This window comes from Schistocerca gregaria, chromosome 4 (genome assembly GCF_023897955.1).
Source record: "Schistocerca gregaria isolate iqSchGreg1 chromosome 4, iqSchGreg1.2, whole genome shotgun sequence".
In the NCBI taxonomy this organism is placed as follows: domain Eukaryota; kingdom Metazoa; phylum Arthropoda; class Insecta; order Orthoptera; family Acrididae; genus Schistocerca; species Schistocerca gregaria.
In genome coordinates, this window is record NC_064923.1 from 706,829,930 (window position 1) to 706,854,746 (window position 24,817).

A 24,817-nucleotide genomic window follows, 5' to 3' on the forward strand; every position below is an offset into this window, starting at 1 on the left:
CTCATTCTCTTCATTCCTCCTCCCTGGCACAGCCACCTTCACTCTTTCCCTGGCACTGTCATGTTACTGTCAACTATGTTCCAGTGCCACTTGTGCGTCTCTTTATCTCACACTGCCATTGTTGTTTCTCTTTCTATAACACAAACACTGTCTCCTGTCTTCTAACGTATATTACTTTTCCGTCTCCCTCAGTGGAAAAACACAGGGATGTGTTTGAATGCCAAAATGTTTGGTAGAATTTTTAAAGGTGCTGAGGAAGGTAAAATGACGCAGTTGGTGCCCCCCCCCCCCCCCCCTTTTCAGTCAGTCTTTTAAGTAGACAGAAACAATTCACATTTTCTGGGCTCCAATAGTAGCATTTTTCTGCTGGTTTCCTTCTTTTCCCTGTTGCAGCAGGACATCTCGTATGAAAATAAATGTAGTAGTCAGTAAAATTTAGATAGGTTACTTATGTGAAACTGAAGTAACACAACACTAATGTTACACCTGGGACTAGATGTTATGTGCAAAATAAAAAATTTGATTCCCGAATGATAACGGAAACACTATAAAGTATATTTATCCATGCTAAATCACATTATAAACTACATTTTTGCCTGACACTGGATTTTACATGTACAAGTGGGGTAACTTTGAACCTCTGTAGCTCGGAAACAGATAAAGATATGAAGAAGAAAATTCTGAAAATTGTTCAAGATTGGGATCTTAGGAATGTATCGTAAAAATTATATGCATAGCCATCTTGGAATCTTCAGGTGGATTCTGGTCCATTGGTGATGGCGAAAATGTAGTAAAAGAAAAACACGTTTCTTGGAGTTTGCCAAGGCCTTGCCCTTGTGCCCTTGTGCCTCTGTAAGTCCCGTCAAGCCTACCATAGACCACGAGGAGGAAGTGTATAGTATTCACACTTTGACCCTGTACTGTAGGATAGAGACACTAAGATGATCCATCTGTTGGGTATACAAATGGTCTCTAGCCCAAGGGCTGTCCAAAACTTTTCACCCTACCTTTTTATCACCAGTAGAACCTGAGGTATGAGCACCAGAATATCCCACTTTTATATACAGCATTTTAGAACTTATTGGGTACACATGTTGTCGCGTGTATGCTGATTTCAATAATTCCATAATTAAGCCATCACTGAAATTACATGCTGCCACATTTGCTGCAAAGTCAACTATTTTTCCCACTATGAATGGTGTGTGAGATACTTTATCTCAAATTGCCTTTTCAGTTCGATAGTGGAGTTTCTGATGAACTTGGAATGACCACCACAATAAAGTAGACATCCCTGAGAAAATTTTAAGGAAAAAATGACTTCTTTAAATTTTCAAAGAGTACTAGGTCCCTTGAAAGTTTTGACACAGTAAGACAAGTACCACAGTTAGAAACAGTGTATGTATGTCTTGAGGCAGCATAACTCACCATGCACAAATACCTGGACTATATTCATCCAGTATTTGATTAGAGCATTGAGCAACTTCCACAGACTTTAAACATAATTTCAGTGCTTTACAAAATTTTTCTCACTTACACCGCCAGAACGTGATGAAAGGATAAACGTTTATCACTTACCACATTTTTCCCTGCTCGTACAGTAAAGTTGTTGGATTGGGCTTAAAGTTTTAGTTTATTATTTCTTGGCTACTAGTTGTATTAGAAACAGATTTTGCTGACACTGTCTACATATACGAATTTACCAGCAAAATATCATCGTATGACACATTGTTTAGGAGATATGATGCCATAAACATTGAAATGTGTGAAAAACTAGCTAGCTTTTGCTTAAAATGGGGTGCAAATTATCCAGACTATCACTTAGTGACTAATAACAAAAGTTTAAAGATAATTTCAAACCTTTTGTAAATTTATTTTCGATTACTTGCTTAACATCAAATATTTAATACATTGCATCATTTGTAAGTAATCAGAAGTTAGAATCCGTTTACTTAAGGAGATTTGATTCTTTAAGGATTCAGTGTTTACTGGGTGTACAGATTTCATATTCCTTCAAGACAACATAGATAGCTGAGACATGTTTTTCAGGCATTACTGTACTTTAAACTTATAAACTAAAAATAAAATATGCACTGCCTGACAAAAAAAAATAAAAAAAATTAATATGAAGCACCTACAAAAGAAAAAAAGAAAAAAAGCTTGATGAGTTGAGAGGGTGTATGATGTTATTTCAGTAATTGTAATATAGAGTCAAATTTACAGAGAACTCAGCAGTATGAAACCACTTAGAGTACAATGTTGCACCCCCCTGTGGTCTGGATGCATGTGCTGATTCACTGGGGAAGGATGTCATAAAGCTATGGTATCCTCCACCAAGGCATACTGTCCTATAACTGTTATAACTGGTCCTTGACACCCTAGATACTGGCATTGGGACATAATTGACATCTGAGCTGGTCCCACACAAGTTGTATTGGAGATGGGTCTAGGTGTCTTCCTGGCTATGTGATTGCCTCAGCTTCACATGATAGTTGCTCGAGACACATGCCTTATGTGGATGAGCATTGTCATATTGAAAAATGTCACCATGATGCTGTTGAATGAGATGGAACACATGTGGACGACAATCCCCCCCTCTGATCATCAGAGAAACTTTGGCAACATGTATGCTAGCCCAAATGTTCCCATGCTGTCCAACATCGGGCCACTGTAACATCTGTGTGCCCACAAATTTGGATATTGCACAATTTGACAAGCTAGACAAATGGAAACCTACAGTGTGACTCCTTTCAAACTCTGTCAGATGTTAACATGTTCTCACATGAGGACACAGCATCTCTGTATCCATGACAATGATCACTCCATATCTTAAACCGTTCACACACACACACACACACACACACACACACACACACACGTACACACAACTCTCATGCACATTATCACTGTCTCAGCCTGCCAAGGCTTTTTGGCAAAAAGCTTACTTGTTTAGTAGTCGTTTTGTTGTGCCTGTCTGTGACTCAATATTTCCACTGTATGGTGGATAGCAATATATCCTTTTCATAATATTGTTATTTTTCCATTCTGGATTTTCCATTGTTTGGTAGGTAAAAGGTTACAATGTGACAGGTGATACAATATGTGACAGACAAAGTAGCCAAGTTGTTGTTCTTTTCAGCTTATTGTGTTGACAAGTTAGTTTGGAAAACTGCTGACGGGCTGCCACTGACCCTGGTAGCTGAGACTGGCAGCGGTCCAGGTAGAGCAAGCATTTGGTGTGCTAGAGCTAGCCTCTTTGCCAGTTGGTAGTGAGTGTGCAAAGGGCTTTTCATGGCAAGTTTCATGAGACATCAACAGTTTGCAACAGTGTAGTGAAGTGAAATAAGAAATTCAAACAGGGTGGTTGTTTGTGCAACTCAAAACATTCAGGCCATCTGATTGTGTCTGAACAGACAGTGGAATATGTGAGGGAATTGATGTTGTGGAGTTGTACAAAGTGTGCTCATTGCACTAGTGCAGAGCTGAACATCCCTTTGCTGACAGTGGGAACAATTCTTATAAGTGATTAACAATGAAGCCATACAAATTGCAGCCCCTGAAAGACGTAAACCAATGCAGCAAATTGTGCCACCTGCAGTTGTGTATTGATATGCAGAACCATCCAGAAAATGACAACTTTGCAAGAAAATTAATCTTCAATGACAAAGCCACTTTTTTCAAGAAAGATCATCCATTACAACATACGCATATAGGAGACAGAGTGTGCAAATTTAACAGTCGAACACATCAGAGATAGATAACGAGTTGTACGCGGGATCAAGCAAGACAGTGTTTGGCTCCTCCGTGTTCGCTCAGAGAACTATCAGTGGTATCATCTGTTTCAACATGCTGCAGTTATGTGTCATGCCAAAAGTCTAAAGTGATAGCAGGGATTTCATTGTTACTGAGATGACACCCCTGAGTGAACCGTTGTCATTTCAATAGATAGGGCAAGTTGCGGCCACTGACCTGTTGCTATTGGAGTGACTACCATGGTCACTGGACTTAACATTTAGTGATTTTTTTTCTTGTAGGTTGATGTCAAGGATACCACTTGTGATCCTTCTACCACAGATCCTCAAAGACATGGAACACCACGTTGCAGCAGATTTTCTCAGAAACGACTGTCATTTTAAGTCAGATACAGGCAGAATTGGACTGACATTTAGATGTGTGCTGTGTGAAAAGGTGTACATGTAGGACATCTGTAAACATTATAGAAAGGCTTTGAGAGGTCTTTAAAGTACTGTACTGTTAGTTACACTGTTCTTGACCAGATGTCTGTACCAAGTTTTTCAAATGTTTCATGGACTATTTAATTACATTGTTTGGATTCCATCATATCACACAAAGCTATTACATTTCACTCTTTTGAACAGTTCTCTTTTTTCTGTGTGAATTCTTTTTCTTTCTGAGTCCCATTTGCCTCTGGTTTTACTGTGACTTTATTTCCCATCAGTACTTCCCATTCGCTAATTTTTTGTCTTTGAGTTTGTTGAAAGTATCTGGAGGACTGACATGAGTTTTTTTCTAAATCCAGTTTGATCTGCTGGAGACAGGATATGGTTTTGAGTTTTTCTATGTATGTCACCATTTTTTGAGTGAGCCTTGTTTTTGGGAGTCTGTGGATATGCCCATAAAATTTTAGTCTTTTTCTGATGTCCGCCGTGAGATTCAGTACTTTCTCAGTATCAGTATTGTCTACTATTGTAGGTGGTATCTATCTTCTGTTTTTTTTTTTCTCAAGTATCTTTTTTAACATATATTGGTATATGCCATCCTGGATTTTTCCATTGTTAGTTCATGTTGCATGGATCATTTGCATGATAAATCTTAGTAATACAGAAGGAGTCATTGAGGGGGATGGATAGCAGGGTGCAGTTAGGTGGAGACATACTCTTCTTTTCATAATAATGTCAGTATTCCAAACTGAACATTCCATTGCTTAAACTTCTTGAGGGAATGGATATACTATAAAGTGGTAGTCAGAAAGCCCAACTCCATAAACAGATGTCCACAAGGTCATCATGAGTGAACACCACTTGTTATTCTTACAGCATGTTTTCGAGCAGTGAAGAAATTATTTCTTAAAGACATGTAACTGCAGTACATTATTCATTATGAATGAAAAAAATGCAAAATATATTGACTTAACTGATTTGTCTCTCCCTAAGATCTACAATGATACTAATTGCAAATGTGACTGAAGTGGTTTTAAAAGTTCTAAAATGCACCTTTTCCTATTTCAGTTCTCATCAATATGGACATCTCAATATTCTGAAGCTTCCACCTGCTTATTATTTCATCTCCATGTGTTATTATTGGGGTAGTACCACTAGATGTGCAGAACTGAATGTCATGTCGTTTTAAAATTGAAAATGAGACCATTCACAGAAAACCAGTCAATGACACTGTTACGAACGTAGTTTACCATTTCTTCTGCTGCTGTATGTATGCTTGGATGAATTATAGTACTAGTGTCATCTGCAAAAGGAAATAATTCTGCTTCTTGTTTATTAGATGACAGTGTACATATATGAGAACCAAGTGTGGACCTAAAATTAATTCTTGGGGAACTTCATATGTTGTTTCTCCCCAGTCAGAGGTATAATTCCCTCTGCTTACACTGGTTGAATTACTCAGTACAACTTTGTGCATTATGTTGGTTAGGTATGACATTCACCATTAGTTGGGTTATGTCATCAGCTCCATAAAACCTCAATTTATCTAGGAGAATATTTTATTTCACACAATCAAATACCTTAGGCACATCACTGAAAATAAGAATTGGTGCTGCTTCATTATTTTATGGTTCTAGAATTTGGTTAGCAACTCTTCTGAAATCAAAACAGTGATTTACTGAGGGTGTTACTGTTGCTTAGGGGGAATACATGACTTCAAAAATTTTGGAACATGGTGTCAGTAGTGAAACAGGTTGGTAGCTATTGACATCACTCCTATCGGCTTTCTTATAGAAGTATAAAACAATGGCATGTTTCAATCTCTCTGGAAAAATGCCTTGAGAAGCAGTGCATTACAAATTCCAGATAAAACAGGGCTTATATGGGAACAAATATTTAGTATGTTAGAAACTCCGTCAAACCCATTTGAGCTTTTATTTTTGAGGGAATACATAATTTTATTAATCTCAGAGGGATAAGTTGGTGAGACATTCACATGATTGAATTTTAAAAGAGTTACTTTTTTGATTTTTTAGCATACTGCTCTGATTTTTCTCTTGAACTGTTTGCCCCTATATTTTCTAGTATATTTAAGAAAGGATTATTAAACACACTTGCTACCTGTAACTCACTATTTACATCCCTGCTATTTAAGTCAGCAGTGATCTTATCTTGTTCTTTGGCTAGTGTCCTCTCTCTTGTTTTGCTGCATTCCATGAAGCGTTAAGTCTGTTGTTGAAATTACTGATATCTGACGTACTATGCATGTTTCTTAATATTTGTAACAACTTTTCTCAGTAATTTTGGGTAGTTTGTTAGTGTGCAGCTACTGGTGAATCTTTACTTGTTCTTGCCAAAAGATATAATTCCCTTTGTAGACATGATAATTTCATACCTCTAATGATCCATGGTATTTTATGTGGCCATTCAATGTCCTTTTTGATTAACTTATATGGAAAGGTGTTTTCAAATAATAGGAGTTTATCATGGAATACATTAAATTTTATGTCAGCACTTTATTCGTTTCATCCCAGGTCATCTCTCGTAAACTCTCCTTAAAAACATTTGTTCTGGAGTCATTATTTATTCTAATTTCCACTGAGGAATATCTATACTGTAAGGCACTCTCTCAAAGAAAAAAAATATCTGTTAGGTTCCTAATGTCTTTATCAGGGTGTATGCGACCCGGGAGATCTGGGAAAACCAGGGAATTTTTTCATCTGGGAGAAAACCGGGAAAAATTTGGGAATTTTTTAGAATTCCGGGAATTTTTCATTGTTTTCAGTTAATTTTTTGTAATTTTGACTCGTAAGAACCGATACTCTAACAATAGATATTACTGTATCCCATTACTGCAGAATAATATTGCAGCAATAAAACATGAACTAGGGGGAAAAAAACTAAAATAAAACTTAAATTGCAAAGGAAATGCGCCTTACACAACAACAAAACACAATGTGCCTGTCAACAGCAAAATGTGTCAAAGGCTTTAGGGAAACTATGCAATGCTTCATAACAACAAATTGCCTCTGATGAGCATGACATCACAACTATTTACATTTAGATTCGTTTTAGCAGTTACGAACGGTCTCGTGATCATGTGCATGCGCAGTCGAGTCGCTGATGAGTAGTACCTTCTCCTGCTTCTGGCTACAGAAATTTGGTTGTTGGCTGTGTAAGCAGTTGCAGCAAGCAGCTAGATGCAACTGGGAAAAATTTTACTCCCACCCACAACCTGCCAGATTCATGCATGCGCATCAGGCCCGGATATATGGGATTAAGGGAAGGGGAGGGGCAGCGGCAGCAATTCATATTCTTGAGGGGGGGGGGGGGGGGGGGGGGACCTTGTTTCACAAAGCGCCTAGCATCCAGCGCACGTTATTCAATCGATTACTCATTATTTTGAAATTGCATCCCAGTTGGTTTGTGAATATATTCTAAGCTGATTACTGAATGAATCATAAGTTGATTTTTGAATGCGTGCATAGTGTACATGATATCTGTCAGGGGAATCCTCGTCGTATCTAGAAATAAACTTTCCTGCAGGCAAAAGGGGATGGGGCTACACGAGCTGAGTGGAGTAAAGCTGAATGGGTGGATGCCAATCGCTGTCTGATTACGTGGTTGATTGGGTTTGTGAATGACCAACGTTTTTATAATTACTAGTGAAATCCATAGATTCAGATTACCAGATTGGAAATATTCAACTAATATGAATAACAGGTAAGGATGATTACATATTATCTCCTCAGTGTATCCAAGAAAATGAAATTTTGACAGAAATTTTTGGTCAGATCGCTACACTAGGGCCAGTTGCACAGAGCCCGGTTAAGAGCCGCTTAAGTTCTATTCTGGAAGTAGCATGGAAGACGCGTTGTACGAACATGTAAAAACGCCTAACCTGAGAACAATCGCGCGATAACTAAACCAGTGATTCTGGCAGGGTTAGTGAAGTTATCTGATGTTTTGGAAATTAGTGATGACAAGATTGTTTGTTAGAATGAGGAAGGAGAAGAAACAGGTACATCACACAAGTTCTGGAAGAATTTGATGATTCCAAATTTATATAAGAATTTCATACTACTACGTTTCGATCTCGTGCTTGAGAAACTGGAGCGTATGAATGAAATGTGAAACTAACATAAAGCTTTTTGCTTGTAGTAGACCTAATAGGCATTTGATATTTGTACTTCGTGAATTATATTGTGTTGCGTTGTAAAAATGACCATTTGTTCAAAACAGCTTGGCTTATTTGGTGTGTGTTACATTTGGTGCAATATTAGAAAGACCCATTTTGCTTTATCTAGCAGATAGTGACAAAATAGAAGTAATCAGATTGGAAAGCCACACCAGTCTTGGGTACTATTTGTATTAACAGCTTCTGCAGTATTAGACAATGGCATTTCGATTTGTCATGTAGCAAAACGTTTGACGAATTTTGTTGAGGTAATAGATCCTTTCGCAGAAAGGAAAGCATGCCATGTAAAGCTGTAGCAAGATTAGAGAGAAAAAATGCTAGGAGTTAAGAATTGAAGAAAAGTGTACGGTCTTGCTTGTCTTTTGTCTTTACTGGTTTTATGTATCCTATATTTAGTTTTATGTCAAGCAAAAGAGAGTTATTGCCTAGTAGTCAATAAAGAGTGCATTTTCTCTGAGCTCTTGTTCTCCCGATTACAAATAACCCTATAAAGTATTAATTACAAGGTTTGCTAAGAGGTGCAGAATGTCAAATTGGCCGACTGGGAGCAGGAGAGGCACCACAGGACATTTCAATTTCCACTGTCCTGAATATAGTTTGATGGCATCCATTACAAAATACACACATTTCAATTCTGCAGAGCGAAATACAGTGACGTGCGATAGAATAATGCTGTATGGAGAGGCGTGACACTGCACTTTGGCACACTGAAGACCAAATAACATGTCCTACATTTCCTCGAGCACATATGTTTTATGTATCAGACTCTTCAAAATGAACATATTTTTGAAAACTTGATTTTTAAAATTTTTTTACATCCTATCTGAAATGCTTGATGGAGGCGGTGGGGCACTATCTAGTATTGCCCAGGTGTGGAAATACCGTAGATCCAGAGCTGATGCATAGAGCAGTCTGAGTTATAGTGGGGAAGTGTGTAATCTCCATGTGACCTGTGTTTACATTTAGCAATTTTGCTGTTTCCTCTTCTTTTACTGCTCTCTTGTCAAATGAAAACAAAACAGATTTCTGTGCCGGGAGCTGTCGAGTGAATTAAAATACATTCACATAATTACGGAAGGCAAAACTACATTATTAGTTTCCAGATTTTATTTTATTTCCACCTTTTCAACAATTGACCATTAATCTCCTCGCAGAACAATGAAGTTATTTTTGTCGGTTTTCTAAATAAATTTGGCTTTTATTGATCTTTCCCACTGAGGCAGTCAATGTATTTTAAATGAAGAATTGTTTAATTCCACACTATTGGCTAGTTTCAACTGCTCCCTGCTCAACTGCTCCCTGCTTTTCAAGTGCATGTTTTCATCTTCTAGCACATATGGCATTATGCCATAGTAAAGAACCAAACATGAGGCAATACAGTACTGGTACTCCAAGAAAATTTACATCCCGAAAACCACACTGAAAAGCTTAATGTTAGGTTGAGGCCTACTTCATTGGGAATCTGGACCTGCATCATCTTAGCTGCGCAAGCGCGGTGGCGCTTGTTATCTGGTGCTTTCTGGAAACTACTGAAATGAACCTGTTTCTAACATGTTGTGGGAAAATATTGCGGATGGTGGTTTGAAAAGCGTTAATTTCAAAGTAAATTTCCTTTTACAGAAGTTGGACAATGTGCGAGAATGTGCGATGAATTTCTTAAATCTCAGAACATTTGACTCTCATTTTAAATCAACTCTTTGGTGACGAGCCATTTAGTGGAATTTCGAGCCCAAAGATCAGACATCTGCGTCGTTATTATGAGCAAATTGATGTAGTACTACGGGAAGCCCTCTCTCCTCTCTGGTAACTAATTTATATGTGGAAAACTTTGAGGACAAGTTACTAGACTCAGCTAAAAATTTTGCTGGCACATTTGTGTGATATATCCTAAAGGGTAACATGCTCAAAAAGATCAGCATTATATATGAAAGCTTAATTTCTCTTGCAGTATGTGAAATCTTTGCTATTCTAGTTACAACACTTCGTATATTAGTTTAAAACATTAACCTTTCCAGTTTGTGTATTCGCACTACTTAACAGTAATGTTGCTATTGGCGGAGTTTATTGCATGCCCTAAGGTCTGAATATCTGCTGTCATCGGTTGGTGATATCACGTGACATGAGCTGTGACTGGCTTACAAAAACACATCCCAATCTTGATTTCAGTGGTTTGGAAAGTAACTTGGTGTTTAGTGGAATTCAAATTTATAATTTCGTAATATGAAAATTTGCAGAGTACATGTTGCTGCCTATAAAATATCTTTCCGAAACATGTTTTTTTTTTCTTTTCTGGGTTTCATTTTCTAAAGTGCCAGGAAATCCTACGCCCATGTATAAAAATATAACCATTCAAGGGATTGATAAGTTTCACAATTCCGATGGAAAATTGAACGTCATTTAACATGGAAAAATGTGTTTTCACCTGGGAGAAACTGTAATTTTAACCAGGAAACCAGGAAAAATAGAGGAATTTTTTTTCCTTGTCTGTGTATACACCCTGTTAATGTACCCTTGTTGGAAACTTAATTACTGAGAGTAAATTGTAGGATCCAAGTAAGGATTCTAGATCATTTTTCCTATCGCAGTCTTTTAGAAAAGCTGCACTGAAATCATCATAGACTATTAACCGCATCCTGCTGTATCTATTCTTCTTTTAGGACATCAGCCAGAATAACTGTTCTGTAGAGTGATAAGGGATCTTTCTTTCTATGTATTCGCAGCACATTGCACTTCACTACATTGAGATTCAATTGCCATTCCATGCACCATGCGTAAATTCACTGAACCTCTTGATATACCACAGCATCATCCGCAAAAAGCCTCAGTGAACTTTGGATGTCATCCACAAGGTCATTTATATATACTGTGAATAGCAACGGTCCTACGACACTCCCCTGTGGCACACCTGTAATCACTCTTACTTTGGAAGACTTCTCTCCATTGAGAATGACAAGCTGCATTCTGTTATCTAGGAACTCTTCAATCCAATCACACAATTGGTCTGATAGTCCATATGCTCTTACTCTGTTCATTAAACGACTGTGGGGAACTGTATCGAACGCATAGTGGAAGTGAAGAAACACGGCACCTACCTGACCTACCTGGGAACCCGTGTTTATGGCCCTCTGAGTCCTGTGAACGAATAGCGCAAGCTGGGTTTCACACGATCGTCTTTTTTGAAACCTATGCCGATTCCTACAGAATAAATTTCTAGTCTCCAGAAAAGTCATTATACTCAAACATAATACGTGTTCCAAAATTCTACAACTGATAGACATTAGAGATATAGGTCTATAGTCCTGCACATCTGTTCGATGTCCCTTCTTGAAACTGGGGATGATCTGTGCCCTTTTCCAATCCTTTGGAACGCTATGCTCTTCTAGATACCTGCGGTACACCGCTGGAAGAAGGGGGGGCAAGTTCCTTCGCGTACTCTGTGTAAAATCGAACTGGTATCCCATCAGGTCCAGCGCCCTTTCCTCTTTTGAGTGATTTTAATTGTTTCTCTATCCTTCTGTCGTCTATTTCGATATCTACCATTTTGTCATCTGTGCGACAACCTAGAGAAGGAACTACACTGCAGTCTTCCTCTGTGAAACAGCTTTGGAAAAGGACATTTAGTATTTCGGCCTTTAGTCTGTCATCCTCTGTTTCAGTACCATATTGGTCACAGTGTGTCTGGACATTTTGTTTTGATCCACCTGCCGCTTTGACATAAGACCAAAATTTCTTAGGATTTTCTGCCAAGCCATTACATAGAACTTTGCTTCGGAATTCATTGAACGCCTCTCACATAGCCCTCCTCACACTACATTTCACTTCACGCAATTTTTGTTGGTCTGCAAGGCTTTGGCTATGTTTATGTTTGCTGTGAAGTTCCCTTTCCTTACGCAGCAGTTTTCTAACTCGGTTGTTTTACCACGGTGGCTCTTTTCCTTCTCTTACGATCTTGCTTGGCACATAATCGTTGTTGTTGTTGTTGTTGTTGTGGTCTTCAGTCCTAAGACTGGTTTGATGCAGCTCTCAATGCTACTCTATCCTGTGCAAGCTTCTTCATCTCCCAGTACCTACTGCAACCTACATTTTTCTGAATCTGCTTGGTGTATTCATCTCTTGGTCTCCACCTATGATTTTTACCCCCCCCCCCCCCCCCCCCCCCACACTGCCCTCCAATTCTAAATTGGTGATCCCTTGATGCCTCGGAACATGGCCTACCAATCGATCCCTGCTTCTAGTCAAGTTGTGCCACAAACTCCTCTTCTCCCCAATTCTATTCAATACCTCCTAATTAGTTATGTGATCTACCCACCTAATTTTCAACATTCTTCTGTAGCACCACATTTCGAAAGCTTCTATTCTCTTGTCCAAACTATTTATTGTCCATGTTTCACTTCCATACATTGTTACACTCAACACAAATACAGGGTGATTCAAAAAGAATACTACAACTTTAAAAATGTGTATTTAATGAAAGAAACATAATATAACCTTCTGTTATACATCATTACAAAGAGTATTTAAAAAGTTTTTTTTTTCACTCAAAAACAAGTTCAGAGATGTTCAATATGACCCCCTCCAGACACTCGAGCAATATCAACCTGATACTCCAACTCGTTCCACACACTCTGTAGCATATCAGGTGTAACAGTTTGGATAGCTGCTGTTATTTCTTGTTTCAAATCATCAGTGGTGGCTGGGAGAGGTGGCCGAAACACCATATCCTTAACATACCCCCATAAGAAAAAATCGCAGGGGGTAAGATAAGGGCTTCTTGGAGGCCAGTGATGAAGTGCTCTGTCACAGGCTGCCTGGCGGCCGATCCATCGCCTCGGGTAGTTGACGTTCAGGTAGTTACGGACAGATAAGTGCCAATGTGGTGGCGTTCCATTGTGCTGAAATATGAATTGTTGTGCTTCTTGTTCGAGCTGAGGAAACAGCCAATTCTCTAACATCTCCAGATACTGTAGTCCAGTTACAGTAGCACCTTCGAAGAAAAAGGGACCAAAAACTTTATTGGCTGAAATGGCACAGAAAACGTTCACCTTAGGCGAGTCACGTTCATACTGAGTTGTTTCCCGCGGATTCTCAGTGCCCCATATACAGACATTGTGACGGTTGGCTTTCCCGTTAGTGTGGAAAGTTGCTTCATCACTAAACACAATCTTTGAAACGAAAGATTCATCTGTTTCCATTTGAGCAACGATAAAATCACAGAAATCGATTCTTTTAATCTTATCAGCTGCAGACAGTGCTTGAACCAATTTCAGACGATAAGGTTTCATAACTAACCTTTTTTGTAGGACTCTCCATACAGTTGATTGTGGAATTTGCAGCTCTCTGCGAGTCGATTTTCCTGGGCTGCGAACAAATGCTTTCTGGATGCTTGCTACATTTTCATCACTCATTCTCGGCCGTCCAGAACTTTTCCCTTTGCACAAACATCCATTCTCTGTAAACTGTTTGTACCAACGTTTAATACACCACCTATCAGGAGGTTTAACACCATACTTCGTTCGAAATGCACGCTCAACAACTGTCGTCGATTCACTTCTTCTGTACTCAATAACACAAAAAGCTTTCTGTTGAGCAGTCGCCATCTTAGCATCAACTGACACTGACGCCTAGTCAACAGCGCCTCAAGCGAACAAATGTACAACTAAATGAAACTTTATAGCTCCCTTAATTCACCGACAGATAGTGCTTAGCTCTGCCTTTTGTCGTTGCAGAGTTTTAAATTCCTAGAGTTGTGGTATTCTTTTTGAATCAACCTGTACTTTCAGAAATGACTTCCTGACACTTAATTCTATACTCGATGTTAACAAATTTCTGTTCTTCAGAAACGCTTTCCTTGCTATTGCCAGTCTAAATTTTATATCCTCTGTACTTTGACCACCATCAGTTATTTTGTTCCCCAAATAGCAATACTCCTTGTCTCATTTCCTAATCTAATACCCTCGGCATCTCCCGACTTAGTTCGACTACATTCCATTATCCTCGTTTTGCTTTTGTTGATGTTCATCTTATATCCTCCTTTCAAGACGCTGTCCATTCTGTTCTGCTGCTCTTCCAAGTCCTTTGCTGTCTCTGACAGAATTACAGTGTCATCGGTGAACCTCAAGGTTTTTATTTCTTCTCCATGGATTTTACTACCTACTCCAAATTATTTCTTTGTTTCCTTCACTGTTTGCTCAATATACAGATTGAATAACACCGGGGAGAGGCTACAACCCTGTCTCACTCCCTTCCCAACCACTGCTTCCCTTTCATGCCCCTCAACTCTTAGAACTGCCATCTGGTTTCTGTACAAATTGTAAATAGCCTTTCGCTCTCTGTATTTTACCCCTGCCACCTTCAGAACCTGAAAGAGAGTATTCCAGTCAACATTGTCAAAAGCTTTCTCTAAGTCTACAAATGCTAGAAATATAGGTTTGCCCTTCCTTAACCTTTCTTCTAAGATAAGTCTTAAGGTCAGTATTTCCTCAAGTGTTCCAATATTTCTATGGAATCCAAACTGATCTTCCCCGAAGTCGGCTTCTACCAGTTTTTCCATTCATCTGTAACAAGAATTCACATTAGTATTTAGCTAGCGTGACTTACACTAATAGTTCGGTAATTTTCATATCTGTCAACACCTGCTTTCTTTGGGATTGGAATTATTATATTCTTCTTGAAGTCTGATGGTATTTCGCCTGTCTCATACATCTTTCTCAACAGGTGGTAGAGTTTTGTCAGGACTGGCACCCCCAAGGCTGCCAGTAGTTCTAATAGAATGTTATCTACTCCCGGGGCCTTGTTTCGACTCAGGTCTTTCAGTGCTCTGTCAAACTCCCCACGCAGTATCATATCTCCCATTTCATCTTCATCTACATCCTCTTCCGTTTCCGTAATATTGTCCTCAAGTACATCACCCTTGTATAGACCCTTTTCTATACTCCCTCCACTATTCTGCTTTCCCTTCTTTGCTTAGAATTGGGTTTCCATCTGAGCTCTTGATATTCATACAACTGGTTCTCTTTTCTCCAAAGGTCTCATTAATTTTTATGTAGGCAGTATCTATCTTACCCCTAGTGAGATAAGCCTCTACATCCTCACATTTGTCCTCTAACCATCCCTGCTTAACCATTTTGCACTTCCTGTCGATCTCATTTTTGAGACGTTTGTATTCCTTATTGCCTGCTTCATTTACTGCATTTTTATATTTTCTCCTTTCATCAGTTAAAATCAATATTTCTTCTGTAACCGAAGGATTTCTACTAGCCCTTGTCTTTTTACCTACTTGATCCTCTGCTGCCTTCACTACTTCATCCCTCAAAGCTACGCATTCCTCTTCTACTGTATTTCTTTCCCCCATTCTTGTCAATTTTTCCTTACGCTCTCCCTGAAACTCTGTACAACCTCTGGTTTAGTCAGTTTATCCAGATCCCATCTCCTTCAATTCCCACTTTTTGCAGTTTCTTCATTTTTAATCTACAGGTCATAACCAACAGATTGTGGTCAGAGTCCACATCTGCCCTTGGAAATGTCTTACAATTTAAAACCTGGTTCCTAAATCTCTGTCTTGCCGTTATATAATCTATCTGATTTCTTTTAGTATCTCCAGGGTTCTTCCATGTATACAACCTTCTTTTATGATTCTTGAACCAAGTGTTAGCTATGATTAAGTTGTGCTCTGTGCAAAATTCTACGAGGCAGCTTCCTCTTTCATTTCTTCCCCCCCAATCCATATTCACCTACTATGTTTCCGTGTCTCCCTTCCTACTACCGAATTCCAGTCACCCGTGACTATTAAATTTTCATCTCCCTGCACTATCTGAATAATTTATTTTATTTCATCATACATTTCTTCAATACTCATCTAACGCGTATTGCATGATCCTCAACATTATCTGTACTCGAGACAAAACTTTTGTGTTGAGCCATCAGGTACTCTGAAATCTGCTTTTTGTCACTTTTGCTAAACAGAAAAATCTTCCTACCTTTTTTAATATTTCTATTTACGGCTGAAATCGATGCAATGACCGCTTTGATTGCTGATTCCCTGTTCTGCATTAACTGTTTCAAATAGTTCGGGTCTGTTTGTCACCAGAAGGTCTAATATGTTATTGCCACGAATTGGTTCTCGGTTTAACTGCTCAAGGTAGTTCTCAGATAAAGCACTTAAAAAAATTTCACTGGATTCTTTGTCCCTGCCACCCGTTATGAATGTTTGAGTCTCCCAGTCTATATCCGGCAAATTAAAATCTCCACTCAGAAATATAACCCTTCAGGTGCTGAGCCAGGGGGGAGGGGGGGGGGGGGGGCTATAGAGACATCCAATTACCTTGTCTGAACCTGCTTTAACCACGACCTTCACCCAAATTATTTCACATTTCGGATCTCCGTCAATTTCTTTTGATACTATTGCACTTCTTATCACTATAAACCCGCCTCCCCCTTCACTGCCCAGCCTGTCTCTGCGGTATACATTCCAATCTGAGTTTAGAATTTCATTAATGTTTACATCTGATTTCAGCCAACTTTCTGTCCTTAGTACTATGTGGGCATTGTGACCGTTTATTAATGAGAGCAGTTCTGGGACCTTTCTATAGAAGCTCCTGCAGTTTACTATTACCAGATTAATATTGTTATTCCCTGTTTCATTTTCCCTACTCCTACCTTGCCGCACCACAGGAGGCGTCTTGTCGGGCCTAGGGAGAGAATTCTCTAACCTAAAAAACCCACATGTGCACTCCACACGTACTCCACTACCATTGTAGCCACTTTCTGCGTGCAGCGCACGCCTGACCTATTCAGGGGGACCGTACATTTCTCCACCCAATAGCGGAGGTCGAGAAATTTGCACCCCAGATCTGCGCAGAATCGTCTGAGCCTTTGGTTTAAGCCTTCCACTTGGCTCCAAATTAGAGGACCGTGTTCGTTTCTGGGAACAATACTACAAATAGTTAGCTCAGATTCCACCCCACGAGCGAGGCTTTCCGCTTTCACCAACTCCGCCAACCGCCTGTATGAATTGAGGATGACCTCTGAACCCAGGTGGCAGGAGTCATTGGTGCCGACATGAGCAACAATATGCAGTCGGGTGCACCCAGTGCTCTCTATTGCCGCTGGCAGGTCCACCTCCACATCTCGGATGAGACCCCCCTGGCAAGCAGACAGAGTGAACCCTGGCCTTCTTCCCCGACCGCTATTTCCCTAACGGGCTCCATCACCCACCTAACGTTGGAGCTCCCAATCACTAATAAACCCCTCCCCCCATGTGCCTGCTCGGACCTTGCTGAAGGAGCGGCCACATGTCCACTCACAAGCAGAGCGGGCGATGCCACACGGCCAGCCTCCACATTGACCCTCCGCCTCATGCGCCACGATCGCTGCTGAACCCGCCACTTCCCGTGGGGAGAGGGTGGCCCAACCAGGCCCGGCACCCGCGAAGATGTCTCGACAACAGGGACAGTGGGTGAAGCATGTAACACCTGGGGTGTACCATGCGAGACTTCCCACTGCCGCTACACTCCGAGGCAGCAGCCTGACGACGACTGACTGCGGCCATCAACACGTTCAGCTGTTCGCGAACATTGGCCAGCTCCTTCTGCGTCCGTACACAGCAGTCACATATCCTATCCATCCTAAGAACTCAATTTACTGTAGAGAGTTAATCAACTTTTAACTAGACTGCTAATTCACTAAATGCGGCTGATAGTTGACTAAACTGTGGTTACTAGACACTACTTGAAGAAAAAAATGAAAATAGCACTACCTGTCTCTGGACTGTATTCAAAACAAACACTAGCACTACTGGCACTATGGCTGACTAAAGGGACTCTCTCTGACGATATTCAAAACAAACACAAAAAATGGGACAAACCTGAAATAAATGCAAGAATAGTTTTGCAAGAAGTGTTCAGTAAATTTGAAAGCAGAATCCTATCTACCAAATTCTCACAAAACTCTTAATTACTTTCATTTTGATATAAGCTCTACCAGTGCATGAAAATCAACCCAAGTTGTTATTTGTTCATGATACTGGTACTGAAGTAGAAAATAAAAAAGCTTTTCAAACGATTTGCCTGAAAGTTAGCAAAGTTTTTGCCCGCCCTTTTTTCCACTTTTACTCCTTTACTCCTAAATTATGTGTCATTAAATATGTTTGGTATTTTCTGCTGGTAACATAAGTTGTATATATTCATGTAGTTCTTTATTTTACAGTTCTGATAGAGGGACGTAAATTCTCTTATGAATGTGTTGATACTACTGGGATAAATGTCATGCTTAACACAAAGGATGTTAGTGAATACCTCAAGATCTCACCTGATGGACTGGAGGTAATAAAATCTTTCTCTAATTTATTGTCATACTATATTCACATAATGTTTTAACACCAAAGAATTTTACATGAAAGATAAAAATTTCAGTACAGTTGTATAAAACATGTGACATGTGACTTGAAAACTGGGTTGACATGACATTGGCTATTAAAGTGAAGAGTTCTGGATCAGAAACCAAGGTGGCAACAATTTTAATATGTAGAAAATAACAAAGGAAATGGTGCAGTATATTATGCATAGTTAAATAGCAAATTATTGTTCATGGATTCTTTAGTGTTGATTTTCTGTTGAAGTGAGCGTATTAAAAGCATAAGCATACAAGAGGAGGTCAGAGTAACAAACTTCCATTGTCTGCTTCTTTATAGGACATTCTTTCTTGATCACTTTAAATATAAAATCATTTGATATTGATTTGTAAATAAAACTGTCTTGTTCTTGCTGTACTATATGTAGCAATAAGGAGGAGGTTTTATTTACAAACTAAATATTATTGCTCTTGCTGGAGAGGATGACCATGCAAAAAAACTTGTCATTTAATATTGACTTAGCTGAATGTGATGGCTAAATGTTCATAGAAAAACTTAATAAAACATCTCATTTACTTACATTCATACAATAAAAGATGGCATTGCATGGTATAATGAAGAAAGCTGTAATGTTCTGAGAGTGTTTACAGGAAGAACTGTGGGAGTGGACCTGCGAAGTAAACAGAGTAAATGAGAATTTTTCCCCTATGGTGCTTTGAATTCTGTTTGGGGTGGAAGACTAAATTGAGCAGAAATATGGAGAAAAGGGAATACTATCTGGGATCAGATTACACTCATGAGAACACATCTACCTAGATGCATGTAGCACCCTCTTTCACCCTTATGCTGGTGTTGAAGCACTCTGAGGCATGACAACTGTTTTGGTGTAATCTTGATCCATGACGAATCTGTTGTGCACCGGATTGACCTCAGGTGGTGTGGGGGGAGGTACACGAGCCCTCTTGTCTGTGCATTGTTCCTCTGTCTGATATCACACAGTTTGTTAGCTATGGAGGTGGTGCAGTACCTTGCTGAAGGTACCAGTTATTTTTGCTGAGGGGAGCAGTAGACGAACAAATGGATGCATGTAATTGGGTAGTGGGCAAATATGTCATTCAGCGATGAGACATGATGGCAGGCACCTTGGGTTTTATTTCTTCTCTGTAAACATCCCTGTTACAGGAATACTGTACCTCCACCATCTGCCTCAATGTGCCTTATTAACAAGAAGGATCTATTGTCTCATGTGACTTACAAAATACTCATACTCTGTCATCAACTTGTATGAACATGTACCTTATCACACCAGTCCAGTGATTTCTAGTGTCCAACCTAATCTCTGTGCACTGTAACCTATGTTAGCTTCTTATGAAGCGAAGTCAACTCCATTTTCCACCCTATCTGTAGTTTCCATTGTTTGAACAATATGAAAATGATAGTTTGCTGCTCACCACAAAGGGGAGGCTTTGAGTTTGCAAACAGGCACAATAAAAAAGACTGCTAAATATATAAGCCTTCAGGCAAGAGACATCTTCACTGCCTCTCTTTTATGCTTCTGCAAAGGATTCTGACCATAAGACAAAAAATGGATTTTAAATATGTACCTTACTGGCAACTTCTCATATAAATTATCTGATTATATTACAGCACAAATGAAGTTCTGTCTGAAATAAACGATCAAGTCAGTGAGTTGTAACTGATTATTTCAGTTGCAGGTTGTATGATATGTAGTGTAAACTCCATAATCATAACATAGGACAGGAAAGCATGTTTATTTGTATCACTAATGTAGAAAGTAATTGGTTGTGTTGACAGTGCATGTATATATACACATGGCAACCATACTGCACACCAGCATCAGTTCTGTTCTGCCATCTGTTTTGACCCTTATTCTGGCTCTTTCTTAGACTGTCGTCTCAGCGTGGTACACGCTTACGGCTTGAATTTCCTCAGACATGAGATATCAAACCGCATTGAGTAACACGAAACTGATCTCCTCAGCCTCCATCTAGCAAGAGGAAATGAAATGAACCAAAGGAAATGGCAAGTCAGGTGCTTTTACCTCCCTACCTAATCGTTCACACATGGAAGGAGGTCAGAGTTTTAGTTAAGTAAATCCACTCGTCATTCAGCAAGGATTGAAAGAAACTTCCACATGGGAAAAATACATTAAAAACAGAGATTCCAAGACTTACCAAGCGGGAAAGCGCCGGTAGACCGGCACAATAAAACACACACACACACACACACACACACACACACACACACACACACACACAGAACTTCTAGCTATCGCAACCGACGGTTGCTTCTTCAGGAAAGAGGGAAGGAGAGGGAAAGACGAAAGGATGTGGATTTTAAGGGAGAGGGTACGGCTGTGGCTCCCCAGCAGGGATACGACTTCCTAAAATCCTGCCCCGAAAGGAGATCCATCCTTCATGAAATCTTCCCCACTCCACCAGGAGTGTCTTTCCGCCGTCCACCTAACCTTCGTAACCTCTTGGTTCATCCCTATGAAATCCCCAAACCACCTTCCCTAACCTCTGGCTCGTACCCTTGTAACTGCCCCCGGTGTAAAACCTGTCCTATGCACTCTCCCACCACCACCTACTCCAGTCCTGTAACCCGGAAGGTGTACACGATCAAAGGCAGAGCCACGTGTGAAAGCACCCACGTGATTTACCAACTGACCTGCCTACACTGTGACGCTTTCTATGTGGGAATGACCAGCAACAAACTGTCCATTCGCACGAATGGACACAGGCAGACAGTGTTTGTTAGTAATGAGGATCACTGTGTGGCTAAACATGCCTTGGTGCACGGCCAGCACATCTTGGCACAGTGTTACACCGTTCGGGTTATCTGGATACTTCCCACCAACACCAACTTATCCGAACTCCGGAGATGGATACTTGCCCTTCAGTATATCCTCTCTTCCTGTTATCCACCAGGCCTCAACCTCCACTAATTTCAAGTTGCCGCCACTCATACCTCACCTGTCATTCAACATCATCTTTGCCTCTGCACTTCCGCCTCGACTGGGGTCTCTGCCCAAACTCTTTGCCTTTAAATATGCCTGCTTGTGTCTGCATATGTATGGATGGGGGTGTGTGTGTGTGTGTGTGTGTGTGTGTGTGTGTGTGTGTGTGTGTGTGCGCGCATGCGAGTATACACCTATCCTTTTTCCCCCTAAGGTAAGTCTTTCCGCTCCCAGGATTGGAATGACTCCTTACCCTCTCCCTAAAAACCCACATCCTTTCATCTTTCCTTTTCCTTCCCTCTTTCCTGACGAAGCAACCGCCGGTTGCGAAACCTCGGAATTTTTTGTGTGTGTGTATATATATATAATGAAACCTTACCGTTTCAGCCACGAAAACGTAAAGTGTTATGCTCCTCCATGGACCCCCTATTCATGTAGAAGCCCATTACACACTGAATTGCTCTCATTGATTTATAACTGCTCAACTGCTTGCTGGTCTGACAAGAGGGAAATCCAAGCTAAGTTTTTCAATCAAGCTGTAGAAGCAGTCCATTAAGTTGTGAAGAAAACAGATAATGAATAAGCATCTACTTGTATTCTAATCCTTACATTTGATTGGATGGAGCTCCCATTGAAGTTCAGGGTGGACTGTGACTTCCATGTAAGAGACTACACACTGAACATGATGCATTACTCCCAGTGTCAACATTGTAATCATACCTGTATGTCCTGTAAAAATGCAGCAAAAAGCTTATCTTGTTCCAAAGACGTACAAGAGACTTCCACTGCCCCCCCCCCCCCCCCCCCAAATTCCTCCCCCACTACAACTATAATTGTACTGGCAACCATGCCTCTTAACCCCGAAAATTGTGTGTGTACCTCAGTTAGTAAGCTGTACATGAGATCTAGGTGAGGGAAAATGGTCTCACTGTTGCTTGGAAAATAGACTAACTGAAATGAAAAACATAAGTCTTGTGTAATTATACAGGGTGTTATGAAAAGGTACGGCCAAACTTTCAGGAAACATTCCTGACACACAAATAAAGAAAAGATGTTTTGTGGACATGTGTCAAGAAATGCTTAATTTCCATGTTAGAGCACATTTTAGTTTCATCAGTATGTACTGTACTTCCTCGATTCACCGCCAGTTGGCCCTATTGAAGGAAGGTAATGTTGACTTCGGTGCTTGTGTTGACATGCGACTCATTGCTCTACAGTACTAGCATCAAGCACATCAGTACGTAGCATCAACAGGTTAGTGTTCATCACGAATATGGTTTTGCAGTCAGTTTACAAATGCCGAGTTGGCAGATGCCCATTAGATGTATGGATTAGCACGGGGCAATAGCCGTGGCGCGGTACATTTGTATCAAGACAGATTTCCAGAACGAAGGTGTCCCAACAGGAAGACGTTCAAAGCAATTGATTGGCATCTTAGGGAGCACGGAACATTCCAGCCTATAACTCGCGACTGGGGAAGACCTAGAACGACGAGGACACCTGCAATGGACGAGGCAATTCTTCGTGCAGTTGACGATAACCGTAATGTCAGTGTCACAGAAGTTGCTGCTGTACAAGGTAACGTTGACCACGTCACTGTATGGAGAGTGCTACGGGAGAACCAGTTGTTTCCGTACCATATACAGCGTGTGCAGGCACTATCAGCAGCTGATTGGACTCCATGGGTACACTTCTGTGAATGGTTCACCCAACAATGTGTCAATCCTCATTTCAGTGCAAATGTTCTCTTTACGGATGAGGCTTCATTCCAACGTGATCAAATTGTAAATTTTTACAATCAACATGTGTGGGCTGACGAGAATCCGCACGCAATTGTGCAATCCCGTCATCAACACAGATTTTCTGTGAACGTTTGGGCAGGCATTGTTGGTGATGTCTTGATTGGGTCCCATGTTCTTCCACCTATGCTCAATGGAGCACGTTATCACGATTTCATAAGGGATACTCTACCTGTGCTGCTAGAACATGTGCCTTTGCAAGTACTACGCAACATGTGGCTCATGCACGATGGAGCTCCTACACATTTCAGTCGAAGTGTTCGTACGCTTCTCAACAACAGATTCGGTGACCGATGGATTGGTAGAGGCGGACCAATTCCATGGCCTTCACGCTCTCCTGACCTCAACCTTCTTGACTTTCATTTATGGGGGCATTTGATAGCTCTTGTCCATGCAACCCTGGTACCAAATGTAGAGACTCTTCGTACTTGTATTGTGGATGGCTGTGATACAATACGCCATTCTCCAGGGCTGCATCAGCACATCAGGGATTCCATGCAACAGAGGGTGGACGCATGTATCCTCGCTAATGGAGGACATTTTGAACATTTCCTGTAACAAAGTGTTTGAAGTCACACTGGTACGTTCTGTTGCTGTGTGTTTTCATTCCATGATTAATGTGATTTGAAGAGAAGTAATAAAATGAGCTCTAACATGGAAAGTAAGTGTTTCCGGACACATGTCCACATAACATATTTTCATTCTTTGTGTGTGAGGAATGTTTCCTGAAAGTTTGGCCATACCTTTTTATAACACCCTGCATATTTAATCAAAATGTAGCACTTTATCCTATATTTTTTATAGTTACTTTATTGGCATTGCTTTAAAAGCAAACAATGAAGCATGGAGAGTTTATTGTCCTTTCTCTGGATGTGAACAATAATAGTTTTCTACACTTTTGTAACACTTATTGTTGTATCTTGTACTGTTCTACTTTCAATGAAACTTGTTTATAGGAACTTCCTGTGATTATTGTACTCAGATTTCTGGAATAAACATGCTGTTAAGTCCTGAAGGTTCTGCAAAAGCTGTTGAGAACCATAAGAAACTGGAGGCTATGCAAGGAAACAGAGATCAAATCCTAGAAGAGCAATGGCAACAAGAGATGATCACTTCTTACAACTTAAAGTTCTCAGCAATCATCACACCATTGCCACGGAAGCATGAAATCAACTGTACAAAATTTGAGGGGTCACGGTTAGCATAAGTGTTAGTGAGAGAACCATCTGAAGAAGATTGGAAGAAAGCACTCTTCAATCCTTACAACCTGCTACAGGCCCAGAACTTGCCAGAGAACATTGCACAGCTGTGCTA

The 24,817-nt window shown here is 40.2% G+C and overlaps 1 protein-coding gene across 1 annotated transcript in view; it reads left to right on the forward strand.

The window, feature by feature from the left end:
* LOC126266683 (RING finger and SPRY domain-containing protein 1-like) overlaps positions 1 to 24,817 on the forward strand; it is a 151,422-nt gene that overhangs the window by 56,474 nt on the left and 70,131 nt on the right. The window contains exon 6 of the mRNA XM_049971108.1: positions 18,580 to 18,695. Within this exon, the coding sequence (XP_049827065.1) occupies positions 18,580 to 18,695 (116 nt within the window). The remainder of the gene's footprint in view (positions 1 to 18,579; positions 18,696 to 24,817) is intronic.